The sequence below is a fragment of the Myodes glareolus genome, chromosome 17 (genome assembly GCF_982192425.1).
Source record: "Myodes glareolus chromosome 17, mMyoGla1.1, whole genome shotgun sequence".
Taxonomy (NCBI): Eukaryota; Metazoa; Chordata; class Mammalia; order Rodentia; family Cricetidae; genus Myodes; species Myodes glareolus.
In genome coordinates this window covers 47,232,688-47,249,281 of record NC_142042.1, presented here as the reverse complement: position 1 = coordinate 47,249,281, position 16,594 = coordinate 47,232,688, and the positions used below count along the sequence as shown (strand labels likewise).

Genomic DNA, 16,594 nt, shown 5'->3' with positions numbered 1-16,594 from the left:
ACAGATGCACTGTTGTCAAGGTCGGCCATTAATGCTCCTGAAATTTAAATTCTCCTGACCTACTTTCCTCCATGGCTTTGCATTGCAGCAGGGTTTTTCTTTTTCCCTTTTAAGGCAGCAGCATCCCTACTCTCCTCATGGGTGTGGTAAACCACAGCTCCATGATTCTTCAGCCATCCCAGCTGCATGCCCCATATTTTAAAATTGGCTTTGAGCTGCAGCTTTGATGGACTGAGTGCTCATTTTTGTTGTCATCGAGAAGTCACGGTGGTGACGTCCATCACTGCGGCAATGAATGATGTGTTTTCCTTTCAGCGCAGCTTGTGTCTCTAATCTTCCAGTGTCTTCTCTCCATTCTCTAGGACTTGGCACAGTATGTGAACGAAGTGAAAAGAGACAATGAGACCCTTCGTGAGATCAGGCAGTTTCAGCTGTCTATAGAAAATCTGGTATGTGATTATCCCCCCATCCTGCCTCCCCTCAGCCCCAAACTGGGGGTCATTCGGAGAGCTGGAGTTGAGGAAAAGATGGTTTACCTTCAACTTTCGGCTACCAGGCATTGGTTTCCCCCTCCTATTTCTGTTTGGCCTTTACTCTTGTGTGATATCCCCTGTGACCTCAACACTGTCAAGGTAGTTCTGTTGCCTGCCTCTCTCCCTCAGTCTTCCCCTGACCCTTCTCCCAGGCGTCCCAGAGGACCATAAAGAGAGCCTGAGTTTCGGTAACCTGAATAGAAAACAGTTCTTTTGAGTTGCTTGTCATTTTAACTTGGGCTAAAGAGTGAGAAGCCGGACGTAAATCTATTAGGTCAGGGGTCCAGGGGGATGCCTAAAAGGGAATAGCCCAGAGATGGGTAAGAAGTACTTTGTGTGTTCAGGAAGCTGAGAGGCAAGGGCGGCTAGAAGTGAGAACAGAAGGTGATGAGCTCTGAGGTCACAGGGCATGGGGAAGAGCGTTGCACAGCCCTGTGGGCCAAGGACGGCTTAGGGCTTCATTGTGGCTGCCGTGGAGATTGAGGGCAGTTTCTGTCTGTCCTGGAGTGGGGTGTCCCAGACTTGTTTATAGTTCAGGAAGTCCCTTTACGGAGGCAGCTAGGTTGCTATTGAAACGGTTTCCAGAGAGCAGGGAGGACTGCAGACACCTGCGGGAAGGGCCTAGCAGAAGGGCTTTGAGGGATTTCTGGCGAGGTCATGTCACTGCTGCATTCTGACTCCCCCTGCACACCCCTCCTTTTCCCGTACACAGCCACTTCTCCACATCACGATGCCATCACCTGCTTCCTTGACAAGCCCCGAAGCCCCAAGCCATCTCTGTAGATAGTTATGTCTTAAACAGCCGCTTTCCAGTTCGCCTTCTTTCCCAGACTCGCTAAGACTGTCCTGGTGCCATCAGCTGCCACCCCTTAAAAGTATGCCATGATCTGAACTTAAACCATTTTCTGAACTCGTTCAGTGGATAACTGCCCACATGTTTTATGCCATGGGAATTACGCCATGCTGATTGCAAGTCTCCCGTTTTCTATTGCTTTTGGTGGTTCTACCTTTGAACATATTCCATTCGGAGCCCAGAGTATTTTCCCCATCATGGTCTGTCGTGTCCCTTCCAGGTCCTATCTAAAGGGAATCCCATTCCCTAACCTCCCAGCACCCTTTCTCTTTTAGAATTTCATGGTATAGTTCCTGACAGCTATGTAGCATTGGCAGTATGATAATATGACTGACCTTAAATAGACCACCATAAACATATGATATTAAGTATATTTACAATCTTCTATACCCATGGTTTCTGTCCAGCTCCAGAACTCTTATGTCTGTGAAACCCTGTTCACTGGGCACATGTTCTGTGCACCCTGTTCCCTCCACAGTCCCCGGGCACCATTCTTTCTGGCTTTGAATCCAGTACCTGTGTTGCCTCTGACATATAGAACCATATGGCATTGGTGCTCTTGAGGCCAGTTTATTTTATTTAGCCCCATGCCATAAGCTTTCATTCGTGTTGCCGAGCGTGAGTTTTGTCTCCTTAAGGCTGTCTGATGTGTCCCGTGCATAGCCCACGTTGTGTCGTTTTGTCCGGAGAACATCTGTTGCTTCCCATTTGAAGAATCACAAACAATGCTGCAGTGAAGTGGGTCTGCCATTGTCTGTTTGAGGGCCCCGCTTCCATTTCTTATGGCTACTGTATTGTAATTCTGTGATTAAATTTTGAGTGATAGCCATTCCATTCTTGATGACCGCTGCCCCAGCTTGCATTCTTACTAGTAATATAAATGGATTCCAGTTTCTCCCTGAACTTGACAAATGCCAACTTTCAGATCTCTTTTTAGATGTTTTCTTTTCTAAGCACACATGCAAAATACATATCCAAATGGATGCGAGATTGTGTCTGATTCTGGTTTTGATTGCATTTTCCCAATGACTAAAAGCATCGAACACAGTTTTGTATATTCATTGGACATGTTTGGAGAAATGAATACCTTGGCAACTTTTGAGTCCTGTTATGTGTGTGTGTGTGTGTGTGTGTGTGCTTGCATGCACACGTGTGCATATGTATTTGTAGAATTTATTAAATACACATATATTCACCAGTCCCTCCTCACACAGGTATCACTGGCGACTTTTCTTCTACAGATAGCATTGGTGATGCCATAGTTCTAGTTCACCCACCTTCTCTTTCCTGCTGATACATCTAACGTCACATTTAAGAACTCAGTTCTGGTTTTTTTCCCCTCTATTTGCTTGTAAAGCCTTAATAGTGTTAGCTCTTCTGTGTAGATCTTTGCTCTAAGTAGTCATTTTACATACAGTATAAAGCTAAGGCCCAACGTTATTCTTTTTCCTTGTAGATGTATATAGTTGTCCTGGCACCATTTGTTCAAGAACTTTGTTTTCCCCCATTGAATGTTCTTGGCACTTTTTGAAAACCATTATGTGTCTTATTTCTGGGATCACTCCTATTCCATGGGTCTATTAATCTGTTGGTCTTTATGCCAATACTGTACTATTTTAACTATTCTAACTTTATAATAAGGTTTGAAGTCAGGGAGTATAAAATAGCCAATGTTGTTGTTTTTCAGGGTCCCTTGAGGTTCCAATATGATTTTTTTATGTCTTAGGTTTTTTGTTGTATTTTTTTTTTTTTTGGACAGGGTTTCTCTATGTAATAGCTCTGCTTGCCCTGGAATTCACTCTAAAGACCAGGCTGGTCTCAAACTCACAGAGATCTGCCTGCCTCTCCCTCCCAAGTTCTGGGATTAAAGGAGTGAGACACTACCACCTGCCTCCCTCTATGGATTTTAAGATGAAACTTTTATTCTACTTATTCCAGAGTGTAACAGTGGGGTTTTGACAGCAAACATTTATTATTTTATCACTTTTTTGAAATAACATTTATATCTTATATTAGAATAAAATGCCTAAGTGCGATTGATAATCTTTAGTCAATTCTCTTTTCCCTTAGCAAGTGCTATAAGTGTTGATTAATAGTTTAAAAATACTTTATGTCCCTGCAACAAATGTTATGAAAATATCTCATTTAATTGTTACATCAGAATTTTTTATCCTGGAACTCTTAGCTCAAAGAAGCCATCCCTGAATCCTTGGGTGAAATTATCTCCCCTTCCTATATACTCTGCTTTGGGGGATAATTATGTGTTAGCAATTACATGCGTGTGTAACTATTTGTTTCCCTGTGGGTAGTGTGTTTATGAAGAGAAAGGCTGTGTCATTTCATCCTGAATGTGTGACAAATATTAGTTATTAGAATTTTCCTCTAGTTAAGATCATTCCAGTTATTTCTCTCTTTTGGTATCTAACTCTCCCTTTTAAATAATATTTTCCTTTGCTGAGATTATAAGTAATTACATGCATCCTTTTTTCTCTTCCCTTTATTCCCTCCAAACCCTTCCAAGTTACCCTCCCATCCTGTTCTCTTTCAAATCCATGGTCTCATTTCCTCTAAATACTGTACCAATACACTCAGTTTGTATATTGTTACTTATATGCTTGTGTTTTGGGAGCTGACCATTCGGCACTGGATAACCAATTGTGCTCCTGACTCGGAGAAGACCATTCCCTTATTCTCAGCCTTTCTTAGTTGCCAGTAGCTTTTGTCTAGGCTTGAGTCCTTGTGAGCTTTTCCCTCCCACATTTGCAGCTCTCTTTGTCTTTGTTCAACTCGTGTTTAGGAAGTCACGCTGGGGAAACTTCGTGGGTATTGCTTCTCTGGTATTTTAGGCAGCATGATCTCACAGAAAACCTATTGTTTCTCCAACTTTCACAATTTTTCTGCCTCCTCTTCTGCAGCGGTCCCTGAGCCTAAGGTAGAGGAGTTGTGTTGTAGAGATATCAGTTGAGATAGGGCTGCACAACGCTGTATTTTTATTGGTTGTGCTTTTCCGTAATGGTCTCTGTCTGCTGCAAAGGAAGTTTCCTGGGTGAGGGGTGGGAGCTACATGTACCAGTGAGCCTAAGAATAACTACCAAGAACGACGTTAGGGATTGTGCTGGTTTAGCAAAATGATGGCTGTAGGTTCTCCTGCAAGATCTGTGACATCACTGATCCTGTGTAGCTGGATAGATTTTCAGTCCCAGGTATGATTAGGGAGCTCTCAGTTGCTGTCATGTTATGTGTATCCCTATGGTTACTGTGTCGTGTTGGCCATTGTGGGTCATATGCATCATAGCTGAGTCGCTTCTGTCCCTCGGAAGCTCTAGGTACCATGACAGCTAGTCCTCAGGGAGGTCAAAGCCAGCCCTGGTAACTTCCCTTTTAAGATTGTATGTAAAAGTAGTGTCCACAGTAAGCCTGCTGTAACTTCAAAGGACAGATTGAGTTTTGTATTGTATCTTGTATCAAAGTCTTGTGCATTTTAGAGTAAATGTATTAAAATAAGTAAAAATGATATCGATTGTTTCTATAATTAGGGTAGTTGTCCAGGAAAATGTCTTTACTAACGTTTGCTTCTGTTTGTGATTGTGGAAAGGTCAGACACACTTTTTATATTTATTTACAAATACGTTTATGTTTTAGAACCAACCAGTTTTGCTCTTTGGGCGACCTCAGGGAGACGGTGAAATCCGAATCACCACGCTGGACAAGCATGCGAAACAAGAAAGGTGAGAAGAGGGGAGGGCCGTGCGCTCTCAGAATTAGCAGTTGCTAGTTGCTGTCGTGAGAGTGATGGGGTGGGGGTGGCCAGGCAAGGGAACAGGCCAGTCAGTGGTCCCTTGCATTTCCTAATGTATGCCTTATGGACGACCCCATTTTCTAATCTGCATCCTGTTGATTTGTCTGCGTTTTTAGGGCCTAAATGAAAACCTTTGAAAATAAGGCAGGTGAAAATACACCTTCCAATTACAAAATGCCACCAGACAATGGCCACAGAACCATGATTACCTTTTTAAAAAAGACTCATTTAAAAATTAATGAAAAATAATGAAAAGCATACTAAGAAGGACGGTCAAATGCAGACTATTTAATTATATTTTTATTTAGGGAGAATTCTAGGCAGAGTCCTTGAATATCCTCAGTACCCTTGGCCTGTAAGCCTCCACTGTGATGCAGGATTGTCAGACTGACGTTTGTGTGGTGGCTTCCTGGAATCCTGCAGAAAAGAGAGTCGGCCAGCAGGGGGCAGCATCAGCTCTTGCTTCCACCTTGACTCTGATTCCACAGGTAGCTCTCAGGAGCCACACTTTTGACTTTGAGGATGAGGGAAGTGTTTGAGCACTGTGAATGTGTCATTGTCACAATCATTGGTTAAGAATACGCGTGTTAATCACTGGGTGTTTCACAAAGCACACATATATTGCCGCTGGATGATAAGGTTAGAAGGTTCATTTCCTTCCCCAATTAACATTGCCTTTAATAAGAAAAAAAAAGATAAAGAAAAATTAACACAGAAAGTTAACCACCGCTTTCCTGTTTTTGCAGTTTTCTCTTACACCCAAGCTGTGCTTAAAGTGACCCATTAAATTGTGACACTCGGCATGAGGCGTGAACCACAGGCTCTAAAGTTAGCCTGGGTGTGATCTTACACTGTACCCGATCATCAGTATCACTTTTGGCTATTTGCACACCTACCCCAGCTTGGGTTTGCTCACCTAGGAGGGCAGTCGCTCCCACCTGGGTGGGGACATGGAAATGTATATCTTGTCTTTGGAAGGGATGAATGGTTCTCAAGGCTTTTGACCAATTGCCTTTAAAGTAGTACAGGATCTACTGTCCTGAGCGTGCATATTTTTTTTCTGAGTTTTTAGCTTTTAAATAAAAAGAGATCAGTTATTCATGAGTGGCTTTATGGCCTATCTCAAGGAGTATTTCAATAACTCCGCGGTATATGTATTGTTCTTCTTATGATTCTTCCCTCTCTTTTTGTTAAAGTGAGGGGCGCTGGGGTGGAGTGGCAGCGTTTCTCCATCGCTGTGCTGGAGACCTCTGATGCGTCTGTGAGCCCGCATTCCCCTGTGTGGCCCAGCCTGGTGTCCTTAATGCCAGAGAAGAATGCTTGGTTGGCAGACTCATATCCTTCCAGGAAAAAGCACACAAGCTGCTCAACCATTTCTGTCAGTCACTCGCCCTGTCTCTCTGTTGCAGGCATATCTTCTTATTCGATTTGGCAGTGATTGTGTGTAAGAGGAAAGGGGATAACTATGAGATGAAGGAAATCATAGATCTGCAGCAGTACAAGATAGCCAACAATCCTACCACTGACAAAGAAAATAAAAAGGTGACCTTCTGGGACATTCCTATTAGTCATTTATGTAGAGCTTTGAATATTCAAATGTAGCCATCCATTGGTGTCTAGACCACCCCCTCCAGGGCAGATGTCTAAATCTGCAAATACTCAGAGCCTTATCTAAATGGCTTAATGTCTGCAGAGAACCCATGCATGTCTTTCTATATAATTTAAAACATCCCTGGGTTCTCTAAAACCTAAGACAATGCTTAAATTCCTGCAAACAGCTGTTGGGCCACAGTGTTTAGCAATAACGACAAGAGGAAAGTCTGCACATCCTGAGTAAAGAGGCAGCAAATGTTGTTTCCTCTGCAGTTGTTGAATATTTGAATACAGAGCCTGCAAATCTGGAGTCGGGTGTACCTTAGTACTCCACGCTGCTGCTTTCTGGGTCAGGCATTTAGTTCTCAGAGACTGATTTGTAGAGGCTCCTGTGAGCCATGATTGGATCATGGCACAGTTGATCTGATCATTTTTAATTCCTAAGATCAATATGGTACCGGTGATTTTCTCATCAATGTGAAGTTGAAATTGGTTATAATCATCTATATTAATGCTGATAGAATTATAAAATTTTGTGTGGAGGGTAAGGCACGCTGATAAATTTGGAAATGTTTTTTTTTTAACAAATGACAATTATTAACTTGAAGAATATCCATTTTCACAGTGGTCTTATGGCTTCTACCTCATCCATACCCAAGGACAAAATGGGTTAGAATTTTATTGCAAAACAAAAGATTTAAAGAAAAAGTGGCTGGAACAGTTTGAAATGGCTTTGTGAGTATTTCTACTTTAAAAAATTTACTTGTGTCTGTGGTGTGCATTTGCACAAACATGTGGTTGGTGTGTGGGGGAGCGGGGCTGGATGCTGACATTAAGTATCTCCCTTGGTGTCTGTCCCTTATGTTGGACCCAGAACTCACTGATTTGGCTAGACCTGCTGGCCACCTTACCTCTGGGATCGCCTCTCTGCCTCTCAAGCTCTGAGACTAAAGGCCGGCTGCCACCTCTGCCCTGCTTTTCTTTGGGTGCTAAGGATTTACACGTGGACATTATGCTTGGCTGGCAAGTGCTTTCCCTAGTGAGCCATCTCCCCAGCCGACATTTCTACTTTTGAGAACTCTGTGTCTGTTGTTTAAGTCGCTGCTGACTCACAGCAGCTGTTCCCCAGGGGGGCTGGGAGTAGGTGCCGGAGGATGCGCATGCGCATCCGGCTGTGGGCGGGTCATCTGGTCTCCCAGGAAGGGAATCCTGGTGAATTTCTTCAAAAGGAAGAAAGAGGGAGCTCAAACTTTCCCTTTAACTCCTTTCCCCAGGAGTGTTTTCAGTCTTTACCTTTTAGCCCCTCAAGAAACTTAATTAAAACGACAAATTCTTTTTCTCTAATTACTGTTTTAGTATGTATCCTTAAATTAAATAGAAAACCCACACATATGCACCTGTGTCCACATCCTTGACTTCGACTATAAAGACTGATGCCTTCCCTCTGTTTCAGACTCATTGTTTGAATCCTTGCTGAGTTTTGGGTATATTCAATGAGGGCTTTGGGACTATGTTTCTTTCAATGTTCTTTCCCTTTATTAAAGAGGATGCTCAACGAAGAGATGAACATACCCAGACGTGGTTCAAAAGAAACGGCACACAGAGCTGTAACTGCTGAGAACACACTGTTAGGTGTTTCTCTGTCATTTTGATGTTTATAAACTAAGAAGGTGCATAATGACCCTTGTAGTGGAAGCACATTGGTCGCCCTGAAAGGAAACTGTTAAAAAATAAAACGAGTGGAATTAAAAGAGAGCACCCGGGAGGTTTGTCTCATTGTCTTCTGGCGTTGTTCATCATTTGTAGACCAAGTCTATCAAGTGTTTATTATTTGTTTTGATTTCAAAAAATGCTTGTGTTAATACAACAGTTGAGGTGGAATTAGGATGGTTTTTGAAGTTCTGAAAAAAAATTTATGTTTTTATTTTGCATGTGTGTGTGTGCGCACACACACACACACATGCGCATGCACATGCATGCAGAGCATGTCTGTGGAGGTAGGGTGGAGGTAAGGGAGCAGATTTCAGGAACTGATTTTGCCCTTCTACCACATGGGCTCTGGGGATGGCACTTGGGTCACCAACTTTGGCACGAGGAATGTTTACTTGCTGAGCCATCTTGCTGGCTCAAGAAAGACTCTCTTATATTTTGAAAGACAGAATTGTATAGATTTTTTTAAAAAAATAATAAGCTTAAAACAAGTCTGGGTTCTGCTATACTCACAGCTGTAGCTGGCTAAGGTCTTCACTAAGTTGTTTGTCATCTGAAAGCCTCAGTCCCTGCATCCGTAAGATGGGGATGTTGATGTTTAGTGAATTCCAAATACCATCTCTGCAAAGGGCCAGCCAGTTACTGCAGTGTAAGTCATATGCCGTTTATCAATCAAATAATATCTATTATTAGCACTGCTCATAGTAATATTTTATGTTTGCAATCCTAATATGCTTATGAGCTATCATTTTCTGATATAGTAGTATGACCCTTATAGTTTTCCATTGATTATAATAGTACAAAAGGTTAGTGGTATTAATGGTTGCCTTGTCATGGTGCCTACATTACAAGTTGCATTTACTTTAGGTATAGGTGGCAAGTGGGCAGTGTTGGTCCAGTCTGTGATCCAGAATGGTCAGCCTCATATACCTTGTGCTCCTTCGGTGAGACCCCTGGAGTGGCATGGGCAAAACCAGAATCTTGGGATGCTGGGGATAGTGAGTTATCCAAAGGCAAACTGGATCTCAAGCTTCTGTTCTTGTGGAAAGATGTAAGACTAGAATTTTCTGATGTTTTTCCTTGACTGTAGAATCTTTGTGTGAGTGAAGGATTTTCTCCAGGGGAGGGCAGCTAAATGTCTTGTTTCAGATGAGGCAGGCTTCTAGGACTGCATGATAGACATATCAGTGACCATTTTCTTCCGTTTTCTTTTTTTAAGTCGAGTAGCTCATCCTTACTACAAGATAACCGCTGAAATAAATGCTTAGCCTTTCTCGTGTGAAGGAATCTGCAGAGGCTGTCTGATAGGGTGGCTCCCTTGAGGATCAGCTGTCTTTCAGGCTCAGGTTCTCTTCTGCCATTTTCAGCATTTCTCTTCTGTCTTCAATGTTGGTTACTTTAAAGTATAAAACCGCCACTGGAATCCCAGCTATAAAATCTACAGGGTAGGAGGCAGAGGTAATCCCTCATTTTTAATGATCCTTTAACAGCGTGTATTTTTCTTAAATCAAGCCAGAACTTGGTCATATTACTGCACATGACAAGGAAGGCTGAGATGATCATTCCTCATTCAAGTGGGTTTGAATCAAGGTTCTCTTGGGGGTGCGGGTGGGGGAGTGGCTAGCAGATGCAGGCAGCTAGCAGTCACAGCTTTCCAAGGTTCACAGGGGTGTCGATGGGCTTCAATTGCTCCTCTTCACTCCGGGAACCTGGCATTCTGCATCTCTGAATATTCTTGAAGCACCCCAGCAATATAATGAAACATGAGTGGGAGTCACATTTGGATTTTTGAGTTCTGTGGGCCGCTTAGAAGACGTGGAAGGTGGACATGCTTTTCTACAGAATTACTCAGAGTTGAACTTGTGGGTGTCGGTAAGCAAAAGTTATGACATATAGGAAAATAAAGCCAGGATTTTGTTAAGGTATCAGACTACCTTATTATCTTATCTCTGTAGGTCAGCTCTTGCCAGTGTCCTTAGTCTCAGCCTGAGCCTTATAAGTCTTCCTGGAACTTTCTGGATTGTGGCTTAGAGGAACATTGAAAAGGACTATTGTGGCTGATCAGTAGAATAACTATTTCTAAGACAGATGAAATGCTTGCTAGTTTTATTTACAGAAGATGATAGGTCTGTTTATAGGATGACTAGACTATTTTATTGTTGTTTAAAGTAATTGCAAATACCTTTAAGGCTTTTAAATCCTGTTCTTAGTTTGGAACATTAGAGAAAAAGACAGAGTTCACGGGCATCCATAAACAAGGAGGATGCACTGAAAGCAAGTCACCTTCCAGAGGTAGCATGATTCCAGCCTCTGTCTTTCCCAAGTGCACCCCCATCCTTGCTCAGCAGTGTATTCTCTGACCTTGTTTGGCCATAACCACTTCCAGCATTTAGAATATGCAGTGAACCAGAGTAGAATTTGGCAACCTGAGTGGAGAGAGACAACAGTGACCCACTTGGACAAGGAAGGAGGAAGGAGTTTTCTCTCCTTTTCCCTAGTAAAAGGCTTGATTGAGGTTGTGGAAAACATTGTGAAGCTAAACGATGCTTAAGTGCTGAAGTGCTGGGAGCCTTCTCTGAGCATCCATTTAAGTGCTCAAGAGGCTGATTGGTTGGGAGGCATTGCTTGCTTTTGTTTATTCCCCAAGTGATTCTTGTTGCCATTTGTCTCCTATAATTCCATTTGGGCATCTGAGAAATAGGACGGCAAGTGCTTGTTTTCAGTTGAGCGGGTTTCCATATGGACCCAAGTGCCCACACTTAGTGGTTTTTGAACTTTGGCTAGAAGACTGTTGATAGCGTCTCAAGTCCCTTGTATTTACTGTGTATTTATGAGTTCTCTGATTAGCTTTAAATGAATACACATTCTACTTGTTTTCCAGCTTAGGAAATAGTGATCACAGGACCATGTCAGCAATGTTGAACTCTGTTTGTACTCTATTGTTGCCACGGAGTTTGGTGTCTTGGTTCACAGGGTTGTCTTTATCCATGAGGGTGTTAAGAAACCAACTACATTCAGCAACTACATTCAGATCTTCCTATCTAAAATAGATTATTTTTAATTGCTTTATTTTGCCTGTTTTTTTACTGTGAATAATACACAAGGATTATATATATATGATTGGAGTATGTGTGTTAGTATTGCAGTAATAAGTTCAAACTGGGTAAAATATAAAATAAATGGACTCAAAGAATAACAAAGTTCTCTTCCTTCTTTCCTTCCTTCCTTTTTTTTTTCCAGACAGTTTCATATAACTCTGGTTGACTTCAATCTCATTAATAGCTGAAGTTGAACTTGAACTCCTGGTTCCGTTACCCCCGATTCCCAAGTGCTGGGATTTCAGCTGTGTAGCTGTGTGCTGCATTCTCAAAGCTTTTTAAAAGAGGGGCTGGGAAGAGAAAGAAGAGGTGAAAGTGGGAAGAGGAGTAGATGCAGCAGGAAGTGGCACGTTCAGAATGGACCTCTGTGCCATCTAAGGGAAATGAACAGGTCCCGTTGCCTTGGATCCTTCCTGGTCAGCCCAACTCAATTCTTGAAATTTTACCAATTCTTACTCAGTCCTTTGAAGATACACTTGCCATCATTGCGGGTACCATCTTAAGAGTTGTTAACTGTGTCCTGGCTGGCTGGCACAGTGCTGGGGAAGATCTCAGTCTGCCATCTTAGATTTGTTAACTGTGTCCTGGCTGGCTGGCACAGTGCTGAGGGGAAGATCTCAGTCTGCCATCTTAGATTTGTTAACTGTGTCCTGGCTGGCTGACACAGTGCTGAGGGAAAGATCTCAGGCTGCCTCTGCTGAGGTGTTAGCCCAGGATATTAATGCACTAAATAGTAGGACCGATGGTTGTGGCGAGAAGGGAATGACAGCAGGGATAGAGAACACAGTTGGGAGGGGCTCTCGGCACTGGGGACACAGTGCCTGTGTCACACCCTGGATCTACACAGGTGGCTCCGAGTCTCCCTGGATCAGCTCAGAGAACAACGCTCTAGGAAGGCGGGTGGGTGAAGAGGTAGCCTCAGAGCAGCATCAGTCTCGGGTCCGTTTTACATGAGAGCTGCTGTAGCCTCTTAATTTATTCACTCTCTCTTTCCCAGGGGAATTGAAGTCACAAAAAGAGCACACATGCCACAGAATTAAAAAGAAAAATTTAAATAATCAAAGGTCAAATAAAACAGCATTTCCTTCAAACTCACACTCCACCAGGGAAGAATATTCTCTTGAAACATAGATTTCTATATAGATTGTATAAAATGTGTGTTCTTTCACATTTTGAACTGAGAATTATATTTTATCAAGTATAATTTGTTTTGATCTGAAGAATTACTTGGGTATTCTGAATAGCAGAAGGATAATTACAATATAAAATTCATTCTATAAACTTTTATTGAGTACGTCCTTCTTTCTGGACCTTATTAGAAGTCTTGGTCATAAAACAATAATGGGGCCATTGTGGTTGAAGTAAAATATATGTATTTCTAAATATAGTAGTGTTCAGTTAATGTGGAGTTGATTAAATTTCAGTTGTGAGCCCTTGGGGTTTCGATCCAAGTTGTCTCTTTCCCCAGTCTCCTGTGCTCACGCAGCAACAGGTAGGGGCCAAGGATGGCACTCACACCGTCCTCTCCCTCCTTCTCTGGTGACAGCTGACTGCTTGCCTGTCCTCTCCTCACCATACATCCTAGTGTAAGTCTTCTGCATCCCTAGCTCTTTACTGCCCACCCTCTCAAGCAGTCCATTTCACTGGGCATCTAGACCATCTGTTCATATACTGACCCACATTCAATCCTTGCAGATGGTCTATTGTACTTGGTAAAATATAATTTTATTTTTACCACAACCAAAGAGAGCTCAGTGTCTTTTTTTTTTATCCCACCTCTCTTTCCAATCACACCTCTCATTGTCCCTTATGCCGGTTTTGCTCTGGTTATATTGTTTCAGTCCCTAGAGAATGCACGGTTCTCAGCTTTCATAGGCAGTAGCTTCTGCATGGAGCAGTCTTGGCCTTTGTTCCATAACTGGTTCTCGATGCTACAGATCTTGGCTTTAAATGTTACTGTGTTGTTACTCCTGACCTCAATGCCAAATGAATGATCTTGTCTCCACAATGTTTCTTAACAATTTAAAATATTTTTTTCAGACAAGGAATCACCACACAAAATGTGTGTGGCTTTTCCTCCATTCAATGATCACTCTGTGGAGGAGAATCTATCACTCGTCTTTTCAGTTTAGCTGGATGCCACCTAGAATCACATTGTTCGAGCTGATAGAGGTAGATAGCGAATGTCTCATGGGTCTGGAGGCTTAGCTTTTGGCGTAAACGGTGCTCTAGAGTTAGTTAGGAGGTAGAAGATCTTTGGGAATGGTTTTAGGATATGAATGTCTGGGAACAATGAAACACATTCCCTTTTGTGTTCTTTGACATGCTGAAAGTGAAATTCCTTTTGTTTTGTTTTGTTTTAGCTACTGTATTTGTACATTTACAGTTCCTGCCTAGGGTCTTTGATATTCGTGTCAGTCTGTCTGCTTATGCATGGCTGCTTCCTCCCCTGGACTGTGAGCATCATGGAGGAAGACAGGGATCTCATTAGTGTTATTCACATTCATGCTCTCTCTTAGCACATTGCCTAGCACATAATAAATAATTATGTTTTATTGTAAATCCAAAATTTGACTTTTAGAATTTTTTTTACAACTAATGAAAGCAAAGAAACAAAGACCTGATGGGCTATAGAATTCTAGTATATAAAAAACTCTCACCAGTCCATGGGTAAAGAGATTTCTTCAATGTTATAAGAAGGCATCTTCTGTTGATTCTTCATCAGACAGCACTGATTTATTTTTGTAACTTGTGAGGTTGGTATCACTCTGTCTTAGATCATCATTAGCTTTCAAATATGACATTGCGTTTTTCCTAAGGCTTTTTTCTGGCCAGGCGACCTGATATTGGATAGGCTGCTTCATGGCGATCTGAGTAGATGCTTGGTGAGATGTATGGGACAAAGCAGGATGGATAATTTTCACATTATGCAGCCTGTCTTTTAGATAGCATTGATCTCACATGAGCTAAAATCCGCAGAAATAGTTTGCAGCTTATGCTATATGCAGTTTTCTTGTCCCTAGGAGATTAAGCAGGCCTTCACCCACATTGTATTCTAGAGCTGGGATGCTCAGAGTCCATGACTTCCTCATATTTGTCTTCCCTCCATATTCCTGATTCCTGGTGGCACTGGCCTCCCTGCCACACCTTCCCGACCCTCCGTCTCTCAAATTCAGAAGAAAAGCTTTATGTACCTATAGTTTATATAGTTTAATTTATGTCTTCTGGCAGTGTCACGGGGAAGACTGAAGGCCGTCCCCATCCTCTCTACTGCTCTAATATTAGTTTATTAAAAGGGGTGGGGGTAGCGATACAGGAGAGAATGAGAATGGAGATTATAGAGCTGGGGAGCCTAATTTTAACAGGGTAAAACTGATTTTGTTTATACTTTTGCTCAGTTTTACTTGCTTCCCTATAGTTACACGAAGTTCTGCAAGTGATTTCTGTAGCATGACAGAAATTTCCGGAGCCCTTTGCTGCCTTTTCCTCCTCCCATGCCGCTGCCTCCTTTCTTCATCATTGTCTTCATGCGGGAGCTGGGCTGCTCGAGTCTTCTCAGGTGTATGAATGGGTATGTGTTGTGATTAGCTTTTAGATCATGGAACAGAAAATGTTTTATAGGAAGCCAGAGAATAAATATGGAATGTAGGCCATAGGTCTCTTCAGAACCATTGGATTTTTATCAATGTTTAAGTACTAATGCAACAATAGGTAACATGGAAATAAATGAAAAACGGCTGGGGGAGATGTGTGTCTGATCCCTAGACTGTACTTATCTAGAGCACAAGAAGATGCTTAAGCCTTGTGAGTACAGTATGTATCAGCCGTCAAAGGTGTCTGCTGTCGTGAACCAACGGTAGGGCTGAACTTTTGTAAAACTTAGTGGTTTCATTGTTGTTGTTTGCTTATTTAATCTAGTAGCAGTGATCTAGCTCCAGAATGGTCTCCGTCTTAAACAAAACAAAAGCAAACCTAGATGAATTATACCTATGTGGCAATATTTTTACTGTCCTAGTGAATGATTGCATGATTGTCTGCTCAAAAAATCTGGGATCGCCTGTTTTAGAAAGTCTTATTCGTGGGCTTTTGGAAACAAGAGTGAGCATGACCCCCAAAGACTCTAGACTAGACACAATAGCTCACTGTGCTTTTATCTGCACCTTAGCCAGAGAAGACCAACAAGAGAAGACTTTAACTGGTGATTATCTTCATATTCTCGAAGCATGGTCTTCTCAGCTTGAATGCATGTAGGCCTGTTGTTCTCTATGGAATTCACTGAGGAAAACTGGAAAGTGCAGAGAACACTGTTAAATAGCCTTGGCTAAAGAGTGAACCTCTTTGGGTATCTGTGTGGGGGTTGTGGAAGAGTTGATGGTACCAGATTTGGTCTCTTCTGGATAGCCAAAGCCTGTCAGTGTCTTCATGCAGATGGCCATACTTACTAGCACAATGCCCCAAACACCTACTTACAAACGTTCTCAGTTTTTGTCTGTCTATAGTTCTACATTGGTTAGTTTGAACTGTCAGCTTGTACAACCTAGCATCTACAGTAAAGAGTCTCAATGAGGAATTATCTAGAGCAGTTGAGCATGTGTGTGAATATTGTCAGTTATTCATACAGGATGATCCAACCCACTGTGGGTAGCACTATTCAATAGGCTGAACCCTAAATGATGAGTCAAGGGTCAATGTATTTATTCCTCTCTACTCTTGATTGCATCTTGGATATCGGTGATTAGCTTCTTCAGTTACTATCTTTACTTTCAGATTTTATGGGCTGTAACCTAGAATTGTATGCCAAATAAACACTTCCTTCCCTAAGTTGCTTTTCATCAAGATATTTTGTCATAGCAACACAAAAAAACTTAAGCAGCATGTATATATGTATATGTATGTATACATACGTAGAGAACACACATACACCTAAAAAAACAAATTTCTTCTAGTTCCTCATACCTTTATTCTATCACCTGAAAAGGCTTTAATGGGCCAGTGAGATTGCTCAGCT

The 16,594-nt window shown here is 42.0% G+C and overlaps 1 protein-coding gene across 3 annotated transcripts in view; it reads left to right on the top strand.

Annotated features, from left to right (window-relative positions):
* Vav3 (vav guanine nucleotide exchange factor 3) overlaps nucleotides 1-16,594 on the top strand; it is a 316,005-nt gene that overhangs the window by 160,414 nt on the left and 138,997 nt on the right. For all 3 annotated transcript variants that reach the window (XM_048443543.3, XM_048443541.3, XM_085677808.2), the window contains exons 12-15: nucleotides 363-449; nucleotides 5,029-5,114; nucleotides 6,595-6,727; nucleotides 7,404-7,513. In XM_048443543.3, coding sequence (XP_048299500.3) covers nucleotides 363-449; nucleotides 5,029-5,114; nucleotides 6,595-6,727; nucleotides 7,404-7,513 — 416 coding nt within the window. The remainder of the gene's footprint in view (nucleotides 1-362; nucleotides 450-5,028; nucleotides 5,115-6,594; nucleotides 6,728-7,403; nucleotides 7,514-16,594) is intronic.